The sequence below is a fragment of the Corvus cornix genome, chromosome 15, assembly GCF_000738735.6.
Source record: "Corvus cornix cornix isolate S_Up_H32 chromosome 15, ASM73873v5, whole genome shotgun sequence".
Lineage (NCBI taxonomy): Eukaryota > Metazoa > Chordata > Aves > Passeriformes > Corvidae > Corvus > Corvus cornix.
This window is the reverse complement of record NC_046345.1, coordinates 8,772,450-8,790,134: the sequence shown is the minus strand read 5'-3', so window position 1 is coordinate 8,790,134 and position 17,685 is coordinate 8,772,450. Positions and strand designations below refer to the sequence as shown.

The 17,685-nt window shown below is 59.1% G+C and overlaps 2 protein-coding genes across 2 annotated transcripts; both read right to left on the bottom strand.

Annotated features, from left to right (window-relative positions):
* Position 1: 1 nt before the first annotated feature.
* On the bottom strand, positions 2-3,581 carry LOC120410838 (somatomedin-B and thrombospondin type-1 domain-containing protein-like). The gene is given in 7 exon segments (XM_039561055.1): positions 2-474; positions 790-910; positions 1,297-1,470; positions 1,882-1,972; positions 2,091-2,273; positions 3,019-3,037; positions 3,039-3,581. Coding segments are annotated over 6 exon segments (1,092 nt in total). The 5' UTR covers positions 3,558-3,581; the 3' UTR covers positions 2-474; positions 790-804.
* Positions 3,582-3,638: 57 nt separating this feature from the next.
* On the bottom strand, positions 3,639-17,634 carry SLC25A1 (solute carrier family 25 member 1). Its single transcript, XM_039561056.1, has 9 exons — positions 17,486-17,634; positions 7,382-7,489; positions 7,159-7,258; positions 6,788-6,926; positions 6,222-6,306; positions 5,958-6,062; positions 5,462-5,577; positions 5,070-5,143; positions 3,639-4,975 (listed from the first exon to the last, which is right to left on the bottom strand). Exons 1-9 carry the CDS (start codon positions 17,574-17,576, stop codon positions 4,861-4,863), a joined length of 933 nt encoding a protein of 310 aa, XP_039416990.1. The 5' UTR covers positions 17,577-17,634; the 3' UTR covers positions 3,639-4,860.
* Positions 17,635-17,685: the final 51 nt, after the last annotated feature.

The following is a 17,685-nucleotide window of genomic DNA, read 5'->3' as shown; positions in this document are numbered from 1 at the left end:
CCAGTGTTGAAGCCTTTTAATTTGCCTGCCCAGGAGGGTGGTGTGCGAGTGGGCTGCAGGTGCCAAACACGTCCTGGGGCAGCAAACAGGCAACAGCCACTGGCTGCAGTGGAGCAAGATCCAGCCCTGGCATGGCACACGCTCCCACCCCGGGCTGTGGTACCACAACCCAAAGCTGGAGTAGGGATCCCATCAGCAAGGTCATGTCGTGCTGGGTGAGGAGTGGGGAAGGGCAGCAGCGCACCCAGCCCAGCCTCATTCCTTCCAGCGGGGGCTGCTGAGCCCCATGGCTGGAACTGGACCACCGGCACCATTGCCCACGTGCAGACTTTGGGTGTCTGTTTAATTTCTCTCTGCAAAGACCAGCAGGCAGCTGAACCGCCCTGCAAGGCTCACCTGGTACTGCAGTGAATGAGTTCAGACAAGAGGAAGGACGCTGCCTCCATCCTCACGTGTCTTGCCGGCCGTAGCTCCCTGAAAGTGTGATGTCATGGCTGAGCGTGACATCATCACACACGTCACCACTGCATCATCTTCTCACCCAGACTTAACCTCATTGTGCTGTTGTTCTACCATTAATCACCACACTTTAGCAATTCCCTTATTTTTAATCTTTATAAGAAGGGTTTTTTCCATTCTTCAACAAAATATTTAATGGACAACAGAGGGAGCTGGCTCCAAGGGTGAGCAGCAAACCTGCAGAAGGGTGAAGTTATGAAAGAGACCACATTTTTATTCCATTCCCCACCTCCCCAGCAAGGAGTGGTGCCATGGGGAGGCTCAGCTCACCTTCCCAGGGGGATCCTACACAAAGATGAGAGCTGGTGGGGAGCAGACACAGCCCTCCTGCAGGCCCTCTTGCACCCACGAGCCCTGGCACCCTACCACAGAAGCAGCCACCCAAAATGTCCTGGAAGGGAAAAATCAGTGAGAACTGTGGTGTGCCATTGATAAATATAAATTTTTAAAAATTAAATACAGTTTTATATATGGGTTTATATAATATATATAATAATGGCAGTCAGACTAGATGATCATTGTATGTCCCTTCCAACAGAGATATTCTATTCTATTTAAATATGTTTATTTTTATATTATAATACTGGTTTATAGGACATACTATTGATTTATTTAATAATATGATGGTATACTATAATATTGTGGCATATTTTAACATAATTATAGCTTTGCATACTAATATTATAATTAGAGTATAAGCAGAAAATGCCTTAGAGGCAGGGACAGATGTTCCTCAGGAGAGATCCCACGGTGGGGATGCCACAAATTAGCACTTACCTGGCTCCTTGCAGCCCGTGTCCAGTGCAGTGGGGATGGCGCTGGGACAGATTCCCCCAGCATTCCACACACACCTGCTTGTCCCGGTGCAGCCGGCGGCTCCAGGCTTGCCCACGGCACGGGGGCCCCACCTGCGTCAGGCGGAAATAGCCGCAGTAGCTGGGGAGGGGGGAGCTGGGGAGCGGGGAAAATGTGGGGAGAAAAGAGGGAAAATGGTGGTCGGAAGGTAGGACAGAGGTTGTGGTGGTTTTTTCATGGATTGGGGTATAAGAGGGATGTGGGTTTGGGAGGTGGCAGAGGGGCCTTGGCTGGTGAGGTAAGAAGAGTAATGGCTCTGAGGGGGTGCAGAGGGATCATGGTTTGGAGGGTGGGAAGGATAATGCTTATAGGGGCATGCAAAGGGCCGTGGTTTTGTATGGGGGTGCAACAGGGTCATGGTTTGGGGCAGGGAGGAGAGTAATGGTGGGGGGAAGGAAAAAGGACCGGGATCTGGGGGTTGCAAAGGGGTCATGAATGCAAGGGGGGTGCAGAGGGGTCCCAGCTTTGGGGAGGGGGGCTACAGAGGGGCCCCAACTCCACACATACCCAGAGGGCTCCTCCGGCAGCAGCAGCCCAGCTCTTTGCCAGGGATCTCTCAAGTCCTGGCTGAAGGAGCTGGGCAGTATCTTGGCTACCTCTGGCAGAAGAGCAGCTGTGAGGGGCACGGGGATGATTAAAGACACCCCAGGACGGGCAACGGGGACGGCAGCACATGGGGACGACCACGCAGGAGGGCAGCAGGCAGCCCACGTTACCTTTGGCCGTCCCGCAGGTCGGGTGCTGCCCCAGGCAGCCGCGGCGCTGCTTGAGGTCGGGACAGGGATCCCCTCCGTGCCGGGGCGGGACAGTGACCTGGCGGCTGCGGGCCCTGCTGCCAACCCCGCACGGGGAGCTGCACCCGCTCCACGGCCCCCAGGGCCCCACAGAACAGCCCACCGCTGCCAGGGATGGAGGAGAGGGAAAAAAAAGACTTTCAGTGTCATGAACAACAGAAAGAGCAGAGCAGGGGAGATGCGGCACAGGGGAGGGGGAGAGGGGAGGAAGGACAAGGGCCAGAGTGACCCCAGCAGCCCCTCTTCCCTGACCCCTGCCAGTGCAGGGGCATTGTGAGCTGCTTCCGCAGGGCTTTATCCTTGTGTGCATCGCGCTGAGCTGGACCCGGCTAATCTCCCCGGAGATTAGGAAGGGCTGACTGCGGCAATTGTCCAGGGGGCCGTGGCCGGCGCCTGCCTGCCCAGATTTGGGTCCCCAGGGCAGGCTGGTTCTGCACTCCCCAAGTCCACGAGCCCTGGTCTGGCACCCTCATTGCAGCCCCCGGTTCCCCGGTCCCTGTGCCCCGGTCACTGCCTGTGCCAGTAGCAGAGGCGACACCGGGGCTTGTCCTGCTGGGTCCCACACTGACCACTCAGGCTTGCGGTGACAGCGCTACCATCAGCTGCAGACCCGAGGCCGCCCCTGCGGGCTCTCTCATTGTACTGGGGCCAGCCAGACATTCAGCATGGAAAAAAGGGGACAAATGGGACATTGCTACAAATCCAGCCCAGCCGGCATCACCAGACACATCCTCTAACCACTCAAAGTACGGGGCTAACAGGTAACAGCAAACACTCGCCACCGAGCACAGCAGCCCAGGCTGGTGTCCCCAGCCGCGGTCCGGCCAGTGCCATCCCCTCGGCCACTCACCGGCACGGCGGCACGTGGCGAGGGTAGTCCTGGCAGCAGTCCCCCGTCCTCTGGCAGTACGAGTCGCAGTAGCAGAGAGCCCGGCGGGTGCCGGGGGCCCAGCAGGCGTTGTTCCTGCCGGGGCAGCAGCGGTGCCGGCAGCTGCCCGTGGCACCCACCAGCAGCCGGTGGCCAGCAGCCAAACCGCCCAGAGCAGCGGGCCCCGCATGGCAGCGGAGCGTGCGAGCCCCGCGGGACGATGGCTCTGCCCCGCACCAGCGAACTCCGGATGAGCAGCGAGGGCTGTGCCGGTGGCCGCGCTGGGAGCTCCGGCCGTGCCGCACCGCCCCCGGGCTGGGCGGGGGGACAAAGCCCGTTCCCTTCTGCTCCACCGCCCCTCGCCGTCCCTTGGCTCCACGGCAGGGCAAGGACTTCATACAATTAACCAGGATTATTAACAAAGCACTGTGCATGAGACAACAGAACCCTGCCAGGGAGCATCTGTGAATGGGCAGTACTGGGCTGGAGCTGATGCTCCCCCAGGAGCACCATCTCGGCATGATGGGCAGCCCCGTCCCCCACCCACAGGGCAGGAGCCACTCACTGCCCACTCAGCACAGCCCGGACGCCAACGCAGCTGCTACAGCCAGACTGATTTTATTCAAATTGCGAATGTAAAACAGAATAATAATTTAAAAAAAATCTAATGCAACCCTCACTGGTTTCAGAGCCAAAAGCCGCAGGTAAACCGTGCCTGGGCTTTCCTCCTTCACCCTCCTGTGTTAAGGCTGAGCTCATCGCTGGCTACAAGAGAGACAAGGGACGGGTTGAGCCCTGGCTCCTGCACCCCCAGCTCCCTCAGGGAGAAATTTGGCACAAATCCAATGAGGCGAGCCTGGCACGGGCAGGGCAGGGCTCCAACCCCACGGCCACGAGTGTTAGTGAGTCAGCGTGAAGCTCCAAAAGCTACGGGATCACCTACGGCACCACAGAGAACCGGCAGGAGGGCAGATGCAGGGAATGTGGCAGAAGAAAGGAGTTTGCACCCCTGGCCGAGGGGCCAAGCCTGTGGCGTGGGGCTGCACTGCCTCGCCCCGGCTCGCACACACGCCTCGGCTGTAAACGGCAGGTGAGCGACACCCAGCTCACCTCAACCCCAGCCCACAGGGAGCAGAACTAAAGGCCTGGCTGTATGTGCAATTTTGGGGAAGCCCTGCTCAGCAGCCCAGGGCTGAGCAGGACCCCAGGGATGGGATTGGATGGGATGTTGCACGCCGGTGGTCTTGGTGCTGGCAGGGAGGGAGGAGGGAGCTTGGGGTCACACCAGGCGGTCACTGCCCTCCCATCCCGGGGGTGCAGGGCTGTTGGGCCCCCTCCCAGAGCTGCTGTGACCCCGCTGGTGGCATCAGCCCCACTGTCAGCTTGTGATGTACAGCTTGACATTGCACCCACAGGGCTCGAGGGGGCTCTCAGCACTCCAAAACAGCTGCTCCCCAGGCAGTCAGCAGCTCCTGGCTGCTGGGAGCCCCAAGGCCACTGTCCAAGGGACATCTCACCCTGGTTAACCAGAACACAAAGCTGATGTGGGGCCGGGGGAAAGTGTCACCAGGAGATTGGGGTGGGCATGACCTGGGATGCTGAGGGTTGGGATGGTGGGATGCAGCTCCCTCCCTGCTCCTTTTAGCACACAACTAGTAATTTAACCTGCTCCAGAGCCTGTTCCTAAAGATAAAGGTGGCCAGGTTTGGGGTGTGCAGGGCAGACCTGGCCCCAGCAGTGCCGCAGGCGGGTGTGGGTTTGGTCTCTGCTCTCCAGCTGCAGCCCTGCGGGGCACAGGAGGCGGGGGCTGCCTGGCCCGGCCCCTCAGTCCGTTTTCCACACTTTGTTGAGGAATTTGACCACCTCATCGTAGATGATGAAGACGATGGCCACGTCAAGACACACACGGCCCAAGCGAGGCACTGTGCCCTTGTAAAACCTGCCAGGGATAGAGAGGGCGGCCATGGGGCTGGGTGCCTCACAGCCCCTTCCCTGCCCATCCTCCTCCCAGCCACCACCCCTGCAGAGCTTACGCCAGGGGCCCTTCATGTTTCATGATCTGGTAGGCGCAGTCCCAGGTGTTCTTGTACTTGTGTGCTTCCAGCCCCTGTGGGAAGGAAAAAGCAGGATCAGAGGCCAGAGCCAGGGCTGCATCTGGGAGATTTCATGGGGGAGGCAGAGAGCTGGCAGTGTACCATGAGGAACTGATCTCTCTCCACTGCTGCAGGATATCAGACCCCACAGGGATGCCCCCACCTCTGTGCAAACACTCCCCATGGATCAGGAGCAATCGCAGACATCTCCCAACCAAACCTCACTGGCATCACATGCCTGCCCCAGGGACTGCAGGAAACAGCTCCCAGGCAGTGGGTGCCCCCAGGCTGCTGCATGCAGAGCAGTCCCGCACTGTGCCCTGGCACCGTACCTGCATCCTGGTCTTCACCACGTCCAAGGGGGTGTTGCCAAAGACACTCGCAGCTCCAGCAAGGGCTCCAAACACCCCTGTTACGAAGGGGTTTATGACCTTGTTGGGATTGTCTCCTGGGAAGGAAGAGAGGTTGAGGGCAGAGTGGTGGTGGGATTCCCGCGTACATTCCTGAGGGAGCCTGCAAGGAAGGTCCCAGGTCTGGCTGCTTGTGATCAGGGTGCAATGCTGAGCTGGGGACCATCCAGCAGCACCAGCACCAGCCCACGCTGCACCATGGGGCTCAGGGTGAGTGGGAAAGTGATACTCCAGCACCAGGACCTGTCAGCGCCACAGGCCAGTGCCACCCCACCCTGGTTTTCACTTTCCTCCATTCCAAATGGCTGAGCCATGAGAAATAGGGAGTGTGTGGATGGAAAAAACATCCCAGCTCCCAAAGGCGGCTGGGGAGCCAGAGGCAGAGCCAGGGTGGCCTGGGGGGCCAAGGGCACCGTACCTTTGTACCAGTTCTTGAGGGAGGTCATGACAAAGAAGCGGATGGCCTGGTTTGATCCTTGCTTGAGGATGGTTGCAGTTAGGCCCTGGTAGGTCCCCTTCAGTCCTGCAAGAAGAGGGTGTTGGAGGGGAGACCAGCCTCAAGTGGCAGAGAAAAACCTTACCAGGCCACCTGTCCCAGCCTGTGCCCATCCACCACCTCCCACCCTGTCCCCATAGCAAGGCAGTACTCAGGGGATCAGGGTGCCACTTTCCCGGGACTCACCCTGTTCCCGAACGATCTCCCGGACGCCATGGAAGAAACCACGGTATTTGGGGTTGGGAGAGGTCTGGTCATGGATAAACTTCACCTACGAGGAGATGATGCACTTGTCCTGGCTGAGGTAATGCAATGGCCCCAAAGGGCTGCCAGCTACCTCCTGCCTTGCTCCAGGGACAGTCCCAAGGCCAGAGCTGACCCATGCAATCAGGCAACTCTGGGAGACATCATGGGGGAAGCCTGTGCCCATGGCCAGCAATGCCTTTTGCAGAGGAAAACCTGGGAAACTGCCGCTGCAAGCAGTCATGTGGGGCTTACACTCATAAAATGGGTGACAAGATGACTCCTGGGCATGAGGCTCCTCCCTGGAGTGGGGGAGGGGCCAGGGCCACCTGACTTGACCTCCACAGGGCTTTCCAGCATCATACCCTCCCCTACAAAACTGTCTTGAGCAAATACAGACAGCCCTCAGGTCCCCAGATTTGGGCATCCCTGGCTTTTTCCCTCTCCCAGCCCAGCACAAGGCAGGGGAGGTGCCAAGGCAGGGGACAGTACCAGCCACAACCACCCACCTTCACAGTCTCCATGGGGCAGACCACGGCCACGGCCTCAGCCACGCCAGCCCCCAGCCCGCAGATGAGGCCCCGTGTGCTGTCCAGCCGCCCCTGCTCATCTCTCATCTGGTTGCTGAGGAACTCGAACATCCCGAACCTGCAAAGGAGCCACTGTGCCAAGCCCTGGGCACCCGGACGGGGGGCTGCACCCCCCCACTATGGGTCTGTCTCCAGGAGCAGCTGCACACCCTGTGAGAGGACCCTCCCTTGCCTGGGAAACCACCTGGCTTTGGTAAAATGCCAGTGGAGACACCGAGGGCAAAGCCACCCCCTTGTTCACTGCTGTTGGGGGGTCCCCCCCACTCACCTCTTGCCATGGGGGCACATACCTGACAGCAGCCTTGGGGATGGAGCCATACAACAGCGAGCTGAGCCCCCGGTACAGCCCCCGGATGCCATGGTCACGGACAGTCTGCTTCACACAGTCCCCTGCGCAGAGCACAGCGGTGCCACTGTCACCCACCACGCCGAGGACCACCCACCACCGCCCTGCCAAATCCCCCCAGCACCAGCCAGGCTCCCAGGAGCCCCAAACCCAGAGAGGTTGCTCACCAATGCCCTTGTAGCGGGGAGGGTTTGCCTTCTCGTCCAGCTGCAGCTGTGTCTTCACATACTCCGTAGGGAATGTGATGCAGATCTCGATCCCTCCAGCCAGGCCACCTGCATGCGAGAGGAAGGAACCCTGAGGCAGGAGCAGCATTGTGCCCATTCAGTGCCACATGGCTGCTCCTGGCTCCATGCTGGCTGAGCCTGGGACCTCTGGCAGCCAGGTCTGGGCCGGGACACGATGTCCCTGTCCTCACCAAAACCCTGACAACTCCACACAGCAGCAGGGCCCTGTGCCAACCTGGTGCCTTGCATGGGCATCACTGCCCAGCCATGGCAAGAGCTGTCAAGAAGACTGGGAAAAGGAGTGGGAAAACAGAGCAAAACACTGCACCCATGGCTGTCTATCTGGTGTGTTGCCCCTCAAAGGCACCTCTCCCTCTCTGGCGCCTCGCACCCCCAGGTGAGCTGCCAGCGCTGGGATTTATAAACCCAGTGGTGCTGCGGCAGGCCCAGCACCACTCCCCACAGCAGTAGGAGCCCATCTGCAGGCCTGGCTATGCCAGCAGGAAGCACAATTATCATCAAGCCTGTCTGGCTGCCCTGGGCTCCCGCAGCGGCGGCTCCTGGGCACTGATTACACCGGCTGCAGCCTCTCCTGATGGCCGGGCAGCGAGGGATGCTGGCTCTCAGCCCTGGGGCTCCCCTCAGCATGGCTGCACCCAGCAGTGCTGGGGGAGCTGGGCTCAGCCCATCCGGCCACGACGGATCACAGGGCGCTTCCTCGCATCAAAGCGCGGCTGGGGCCGCCGAGCAGCGGGAGCCCTTTGTGCCGGCACCAGGAGGAAGCGTGGCCGAGCCCCCTCAGGTCTCACAGGGCCAACCCTGCTCAGCCCAGAACAGGGCACTGCCACTGGGGTCAACACTGCCCTGAGCACCTCCAGGATCTCCCTGCTCCTTGCCCAGGAAGGTGAATATGCTCCAGCCCACAGGCTGGGGCACAGTGTGGGGTCAGGGGGGCTGCCAGCTCCCAGTCTCCCATACAGCCTCCAGTGGCTCCTCCAGCCTGGCCATGTCCTTGATGTGACTCAGCAGCACCGTGGCCCCCACTGCAGCCACCCCAGGCTTGCAGCCCCACCACAGCCCAGGGGACAGCCCAGCAGGGAACACACTGCCTTTGTGGGAGAGGCTGGGACTGGGTGCAGTGGTTGTTATCCTGCTTTGCAGTGAAGCACAGGCTGGTGCCACAGCTTTGCTTATCAGCACCCCCCAAAGTACCCCCATAAGGGGATGATGATAGGGGACACCACAGCCCATGGCTGCTCCCTGTAACAAGAGCAGGCAGCCCCAACTCCCTGGACAAGCAGACTTTCCCACAAAGTCTTATTTCTTCTGCGCAGCCTCCAGATTTGCAAGAGAGACCCTTGATCTCTCTGGTGTTGCATACAGCTGCCCCCTGCCAGTGCCACTGGCAACTGGCATGTTCTGGAGCACTGCTGCCTTCTCTCAGCCCAGTCCTGGAGGGAAGGGAAAAGCAGCCTCCCCACATTCCTTCTAGCAGCTGGGCAGCACCCATCTTAAAGCCTTATGCTGGTTTTCCCCCCAGGCACAAAAAGCACCAGGCCGCACTGTCCTGCCCAGGGAGCCAAGAAGCCAGGCCAGCCTCAACACAGCCAGGACAATGTAAAGCTCAGCTTTGTGCTCGAAGGGCATCCACGGGGACACCGTGGCACTGAGTACCCAAGGCAGGACAGGCCAGCCCAGCCCAGCAGCATCCCGGCCCCGTGGGGACAGGGCATGAGGCCAGCCCAGCTCTGCCACAGCAAACAAAGGCCCCTTGTTTCCCTCTATGTTCCCAGGGGGGCTGAGCTCCAGCCCAGCCCAGCCCAGCCCAGGCAGGCGCTTCTCAGGAGGCAGCAATGGGTGACCACTGCCAGCCCTGACGCCTTCGTGGCACCTGCTGCTTTAGGGGCGTGAGAGGAAGCCACAGGGCCAGCTCACAGCACTGCAGCCAGCCAACAGCTCTCCTGGGGCATCACAGGAGGACAGCCACCATCCCCAGGGTCCCCAGAGCACTCCTGCTACCCCCTCAACCCTCTCCTGCCCTTGGCATGTCTGTCAGAGTGGCAGATAGACACTGCTGGTCCCATGGCAGGGGGCTGGCCAAACACTAATTTCTCCTGCAAAGACAAACAGCTCGTGCAGAAGCAGCTGGCAGGCCCCAGAGAGCAGCATGATAAGGAGCAATGTCCTCCAGCTGGGTGCAACAGTCCCCAAAAAGCTGAGCACTAGCTGGCGCCTCCCCACACCGCTGCACACCACCGTGCCACCAGCCTTGTGCCACCACAGCCACATGAACACTCCAGGTGCTGCCAAGGCCACTCCCTCCCTCCTACACTGCAGAACTGAAGTGCCGGACATTTTAAGCACCATAAATATTTGTTCTCTCTCGGTCCCTCAGCACCAGCTCCTGCCCCAGCACATCCAGGAGCCAGACAGCAGGGAAGCACCCACACAAGCAGCAGTCCAGGGGCAACCAGCACCTCAGCTCACAGCAGCCACACCAAATGGTACAGGGAGAGATGCTGCACCTCCTGCAACCTGCTCACAGCCTCAGCAGTCACACTTGTCCATGCAGGGGAGGCAGAGGGTCTGCCCAGCATCCCACAGGAAAGCCATCCACAGAAGCCCAGCAAAGGAACAGCATGTTGTTCCTGGGAACTGGCAGCCTCTGGGGCAATGAGGCTGCCCTAGCCAAAGATGAAGGAGCAGGGCACCCATGCTGCCAGTTCCTCTCCCTGTTCCCCAGTGTTGTTCTGGCCTCAAATCCCATGGGAAGGTGTACAGAGCACTCCATGACTTGCAGCAATTTTAATCCATTTTCTTTTGCCCACAGAGAGATAGGGTGGCACAGGCCACCTGCCCTGCAAGCAAGACCCATCAGAGGTCCTGCTCTGCTGTCATCTCTCCCCACACACTTTCACTCCAGCAGAAACCTCATTCTATGCAAATAAATCACTCCACTACTCGCGATCAGCAGCTTTGTCCAAACCCCTCCCTCGCCAGGGCTGCGGGGGCTTTGCAACCTGTTTACCCGGACTTTAACCAGCAGCTCCAGCTCTTGCAACACCGCAGAGTCAGCAGGAACAGCAGCACTCAGGAGGTGAAAGAGCACGCGGGGCAGCTGAGATGCCGGGCCAAGGCTCTGGCTGTTCGCTGGGTGCAGCAGAGCCAGAGGACAGGGAACGTCCTTCAGGGAAGGTCGCTCTGCCCGGCCCCAGGGAAGGTGCCCTCGGCGGGGCGATCCCACTCCCAGCACTGAGAGTGGCTCCCTGCCTGCAGCAAGCCTGCAAGTGCTTCAGCTGCCAGCTTTCCTGACACTGCAGGCCCAGCAGGAAGGGAGACACGGGAAAAATACCCTGGCATAGTTTTCCCAGAAAAAGTTTAGCTCTCCCCGCCAGAGAGACCAGAGGAGGCCGTCCTTTGAGGACACGCCTGCAGCCCTTGGGCACGGCTGGGGAGAGCTGGCAGGAGGGAGAGCAGAGGGTTTTTTGGGGACAGTGGGAGGGTGCTGCCCCTGTAATGCTCACACAACACGTCATGGCCTCAGCACACGCAGGTTCGGCTTCACACCCCGTCCACAGCAGCTTCTGGGGACACCACTGACCACTCCGACCCAGGGAGCCCAGCTCCAGACCCAGGACAGGGGGCAGTGCTGAGGGTGGGAGGATGCAGCTGCGATGGAGAAGACAAGGAGAGCCCCAGGACTGACACAAGCCGAGGCTGCACAGCCAGCACTGGCACTGTCACCCTCTGCAAACTCCTACCTAGAGGCAGTGCCCCAATGAACATCCACTGCCCTGTCTGGGAGCCACAGAGGGGCAGGAGGTGGCACTGGCCCCTCTGCCACTCCTCCAAGTGGCTGTGCCTGCAAAAGCATCCTGCTCCTGCAGAGAGATGGAGCAGCAGGTCTCTGTGCAGCTCTGATGAGAAGTGAGCACCTGGAGAGCAATTTCAGTCTCTCCATTTTATGAGTAATTTCACTCTTATGCTGACATACCAGCACCTGATTTCCATATAAAAAGCGCCTTTTAACTTCAGATTCATTAGGATCCTTTCAGGCCAGAGGGAATTATTCCTAAGGGTGTGGAAGCAAAGCAGCAGAGCTCTCCTAGGGCCCATGCCTGGAGCTTTTCTGTTCTCCCAGCCGGGTGGCTCAGGATGGTAGGAAGGCACAAACAGGCTTTCAGCGGAAGCTGAGCCCTGAGTTCCCCATTCTGGAGGCTCCCAGCCCACGTGCAGAAGGTGCAGCTGGACAGGGTGAGCTGAGCAGCTGACACTGGTGACACAGACCACACACTATGGGCACAAGGGGCAATCCTGCCCAGCTCCTGGATGCTGTGCTTACAGCATGCAGCACTCTCACAAGGGGACTTGGTGCCCTTTCCCATTAGCCAACACAGCTTTTGGAGCTGGGGAAATAAGGAGAAAAAACCCCAAGAACCAAAGACCATCAGGCTGCTACAAACCAGGGAGGCAGAAATGCCCACCAGCAGCTTGTGACAGGTCCCTGCAGCCCAGACGGCTGCCTGCTCCCCACACTGAGGGACCATGCCCTGCTGGCAGCCGTCTAGGCTGCTCTTCACCCATCCATTGCCAAAACCCAGCTGGAGGCAGCAGTGGAGCAATCCTGCCCTGCCTGCAGCGGTGAAACGGGTTTAGCAGCTCCACCCTCCCGGCACTTCCAACCACGGGCCATCTTGTGAAACTCGGGGCTCAGGAGCAGGCAGGAGCCTCGCTGGGGCTGCAGCTCTCCAGGACAGCTGGCTCTCGCCAGGACTCCAGCACTGCACTCCTCACCTGGGCACCTCCTCTGGCCACGGGCAGCTCTTCATCACCCATCCGCAGCCACATCCTTGTGGAAAACCACCACGGCAGCTCTGCCACCAAAAGTCTGACTCAGTGCTGAGATGGGGAAGGCTGCTTCCCCAAACCAGACTGCCAGAAGTTTACCTGTGTTTTGGTTAGAAGGGAAAAAACATGTCCTGCAGCAGGTCAGCAGGCTCAGAGGGTGTCTGTCCCCATGCTGGGATTAGGAAGGTCTCCCATCTGACAGGGGCAAGGCCAGTGGGGAACACAGGGGTTCAGCATGTCCAGCAGTAAACACACACTCATAGCTGTTTTGGTCATGGGAGAGTGCTACAGGCAGGCTGGTGAAGGTCTGACCTCCCCCAGGGATACAGAGAATGGCAAACACGAGAGGTGCCCCTCTGCACCCTGTGCCACTGTGGGTAAACAGCCCCGTGCAAACAGCGCTGCAGATAACACTACGGATGGGATGAAATAATTTGTCCTGAATCTTACTGGAACTGTCCTGTTTGAACAGGCTGTCCTTTCACAACTCACTCATTCATCACCGCTTTGCATTTACTTCTCAATATGACAATTAATCATTATTACTTTTAAACTTCTCGGCTGTGAGTATGATGGCAGAAGCCATTTCCCTGTGCTCACAGTCACAGCATCCTCTTCCTTTGGTGCTGACTCCACCTTTGGAGACTGCCAGGTTCCCCGTCCTGCTCAAGTCACCTTCTCCCCGTTGCCCTGCACACCTCAAGGCCCCAGCTCTATCACTATGAGCTGGCTCCTGGCCAGCCCACCACTTGACTTCAGACACCAACCAAGAGTCAAAAAACTCTCTAAAGACACGCAACAGGGAGCCAGTGTCGGAGCCCAGGGCTGTTGGATGACTCCCTCAGCACAGCCCTGCAGATGGATGAAGGAGCCACTGCCAGGACTGAGAGTTCCCTGGGGACAGGCTCTGATCTCCCAGCCCCCAGCACAGGGGAGTGACTGTGTACCAAGCACTGGAGCACAGGGAGAGAGAAGAGATGGCCAGAAAATCAATCCCTGATGTCAAGAGGTGACCTGAGACCTCAGGGCACAAGCAGGAGCAGGGAGGCTACATTGGCATGCACCACACAGGGCTGTCAGAGCTGAGAGATGCTGCAACATCCCCAAGCTGTCAGCTCATGGCGCTCATCGTCTCAGGAAGATGGACGAGTCCTTCCGATCATTTACATCAACCCAAAGAAAAGAGTTGCCTGCAGAATGTCAAGCAGAGCATCAGGCATGTGAAAATCTCAAATTTCAGAGCCCAGGGTTAACCCCAGCTCACCCAGAATCTGTTAGACCGAAGGGACACCCCAGTGTGGTTTCCTGGCCCTGGGGCTGACATCCTCCTCCCACCAGGAGCCTTGGGGCTCTTACAGGTTTCCACTGCAGCCCATGAGGGCTCCCAGGCAGCCAGGACACACTCAAGGCTAGCATGGTCCTTGTGCCCCACCCCCAAACAGATGACAGCCAGAGGAGGCAACTGTAGGAGAAACCACAGCCAGGAGTGATGTACTGAGGGCCAGCAGACCTGGCAGGACTGGTTCCCTCCACGCTCACCAGTCCTTCCCCCTGGCTGTGCTTAGCCTCCACCCGGCTCAGCATGAAGGGGGCAACATCCCCTACTCTGCTGTGAGCACCAGGCATCCATCTCAAAACCAGGGAGTGTGCTGGACCACAGCCATTCACAGCAGCACAACCTCCCTCACAGCCTCTCCTGAGAGCAACAGCCCTGCAAATACAGATGGACTTGGGACTTTTGGGAAAGGAGACCTGCTCTGCAAGAGGCAAGTCTCAGCTTTCACACCCAGTCTCCAACTCCTCTCCTCTGCAGGTACAGTATTTCCTAAGAAAGATAATATCAAGGACTAACAAAGAAGAGGAAACTGAAGCTCTAATTACTGCTTTGTTCAGGAGCCTGGACTCCCTGCTGAACCCTGCTTCATGCCCGACTCTCTCTTCAGGCCCTTCTCTCTCCCTGCAGAGTCCCTCTCCCCTGCCCATGCTCCCCCTTGGACCCTGGTGCACATCACTGCTATTTGCCAGTGGTAGCCAACACCAGGGTAGCAGCCACAACCACTGTGAGCTCTTTCCAAATCCAGCACCATGTAGGACAACATCCAGGCGTCCTGCCTCCCTGCCCAGGCAGGATTAGGTGTAGGCAGGAACAACTGTGCAGCAGCCCCGGGTGAGCAGAGGTACCACACAGAGAGCAAGGCAGCTGGGAGCTTCTCCGTGGGAGGGAGCAGACCCCAGGCTTCAAAGCCAGCTAAAACCAGAATAAGGCTGTACTTAACTCTGGCGAAGGCAGGCAGAGCCTTTCATCAAATGAGCACTGATAACTTCGAGCAAAGTTCCCAAGGAGGGCAGGGGTGCGAGGGTTTGCCTGCAAATGGCAAAGATCATTTGTGCTGGGCTGGAAATTGCCCACACTGCAGGTTGGCTCGAGCTGACCCAACATGGCATCCAAAAACCCAGCAAAGGGGCTCTCTCAGGAATCCCAGAGGTGACTGATAACTGTCCCACCAGCATTCCTGTCTCACCACTTACTGCCTTTATTTCAAGCTCCCCACTGCAGTGTGGCCCTGTGCTGGGAGCACAGCAGATCAGCAGCACACAGCCTTTCAGGATGCTGGTGGGAGGGACAGGAGTCTGGTGGGCTGTTGGAAACCACAGCACAAAATGGGAAAGCTGGCTGTGGGGAGGCTGGAGACATGGCTGGGCTCCTGGCCTGCCTGCTAACAGGTTGTTACCCAGCAGAAGAGGTCAAGCTGCCTTCATGTGCTCAGGCCACACACAGCCACAGCAGCACCGGCAGCGTTGTCACTGCAAGGTGAAGTACTGCCTTGGCACAAAACAGCTGCTTGGACAAAGGAGAGCCCATTAGCAAATTAATTTTTAACCTTGCATTTTGTCTGCTGCGACAACTGAAGGAGAAGAGCTCTTGGCAGACAGCGCTCTACTTGCATCTCTTCAGAAAAGAGACAACCCCAGCCTGTTGAGGTCTGGGCAGCCGAGGGAGCTGTGCCTCCCTGGCAGAGGATCCCAATTACACACGGGGTCTGGGAGCAGATACACACCCAGGGTGGGATGATGGCTTAACTCCACCAGCACAGGCTGATGAAGCACAGCAGGAATGTTCCATCTTGAGACCTCCAGCTCTCCAGAACGTGGAGCTTTGAAGCATGCACCCCTGTTGTGCAGACAGATGTCAGATGAGAAACTCTGAGAGCATCAGCAAACCCCTTAAAGTCAGCAGAGACAGCCACAAACAGCATTGCATCCCCCAGCAAGGGGCTGGAGGGCTGAGCAGACCAGGGCACAGGGAGTTAACAGCAGCTTTCTCCCATTTCTGTGGTTCTCTAATACAATTAGATGCCACAGAGGCTTGGCTCTGGACTTCTGCCCGTTAACCAATTACTCTGATTACAGCCTGTGAGGAGAAGACCAGCGTCTCAGTAGGGTCCTTCTTCTACCTCTGCAGCTTCACATAAACCCAGAAGGGCCCCCCAAGCAGGTGCACATACAGCTTTGTGCTGTACTGCCCAACCTGGCACCTGGCAAAGGCCACAAGCACCATGTCCCTTCCTTTACATCGGGACAGCTTCCAGGCATACCCACAGCAACTCCTCTGGGCAGGCGAGAGCAGAGCAAGTCTGCTGCAACCTCTCTCACGGGACACTGATATTGATAAGCTGGTGATCCTGATTACAGATATACACAAGATCTATGAAAGTATCCTGGTACACTGGTCCAGGCAGTGACAACCTGATGCACTGCATGTGGACAGCAAGTTGTGAAAGACTGGGAAGGGTGGACAAGAAGGAAAGAGCCTGTCCTTCCCATTCCAAAATTGGATTAAATCCCATTTAAAAGACCTTTAAGTCAAGAGGCCTGAAAAAACCAACCCATTTTGAGGTGGGGCAGCGCAGAGGGGCACAGAGCTCTGGAGGAGCCCAGCCTCACCAAAGGGTTCACTTGAGCGAGAAGGCACCCCTCTCGCTGAAGACTGCCTCCTCCTTGTGCCCCAGCCCTTTGGCCAGGCAGCCGAGTGATAGCACAGTCCCCTCCCGGAGACGTGACCCTGGGAGGCCTCGGCACCCTTTGCACGCTCCAGCGGCCGCATCCACGCCCGGCAGCTCTCCCGGTGCTGCGAGGGAGGCCGCCCGCCGGGGCGGGGGCAGTACCGGTGGGCAGAGCCGGAGCGGCCGCGGCTCCGCTCCCCGTGCGGGCACAGCCCCGATGCTCCCCGGCCCCGCTACTGGAGGCTGGAGCTCTGCCCTTGAAGGGGAGCGAGGAGTTGGATAGACAAACAAAGGCACAATCGTAGGAGGGGGAACTGGCTGGAAAACACAAAAGCTCTAAACATGCCAATCATGTCGAGGCTGAGATGGCTCATTTCAAAACAAAGACGCTAATCTCCACTCTGGGAATTGTCCTGGGACTGGCAGGAGAAACCAGGGAGCTAATGAACAGCTACAAAGGAGTTTAACAAGCCTGCGACTGTCTTGGACTCCATTCAGCTCAGAGCTCGAAGCAGCCACAAACAGGAGGCAGAGCGTTAACTCTGCAGTTACTGCTGCACTCGGAGCCTATTTTGATCCCATGGAAGCGGTCAGAACTGGACGGGAAAACACGCCCTGATCCATAGGGACTGATGCTGAGGCACAAAGGAGGGACCAAGCAGCCCTCAGAGGAGCTGTATCAGCGCAGCCTGTGGGACACAGCTGGGGCAGGGACAACCGACTGCTGCTGTTGCTGTCCCTTAACACCTTCGGGGGAGCCTGTGGGGTCCTTGCTGCCACCAGCCTCTCCCATCAGTTCCGCTTCCTCCTGCTGAACCCCGCTGAACCCCGCGAACGCCTCTCGCCCCGCGTCATGTCCGAGCCCACCGGCACCTTCCCGGCCGGACCACCGGCTGCAGAAACAGCCTAGCAAGACGTTGCGGTCCCCGCGGACGGGATGAGCCCCGGAGCCAGCGTCCAGGCTCGGGATGCAGCCGCGGGAGCTCTTTGGCTGTGGCCGAAGGGAAACCCCGGTCCAGCGGGGTCGACTTCCGCGGGCAGCGGGAGAGGGGCGGCAGTCCCGGGATGGAGCAGCACCTACGGGAGCGCCGCCGCCCCGGGGCGGGTCCGGCAGCCCCCGCCCAGCCGGATGCCCACGCTGGCAGCGGCGGGGCGAGCCCCGGCCCCGGGAGAGCCTCGGGGGGCCCCTTACCTGCCAGGATGGCCTTGCCGGGGTGCGTGAGCTTGGCCTTGCCGGCGGGGGCGGCAGCGGCCAGACTGCGGGGCGCGGCGGGGGCGGGCATGGCCGCGCTGCTCCGTGGCTCCGGCTGCCCGGCGGCGGCTGCCGAGCCCTATTTCAGAGCCGCGCCCGCAAGGGGCGGCCCCGGCGGCGTCACATCCTCGCGGGGCGGG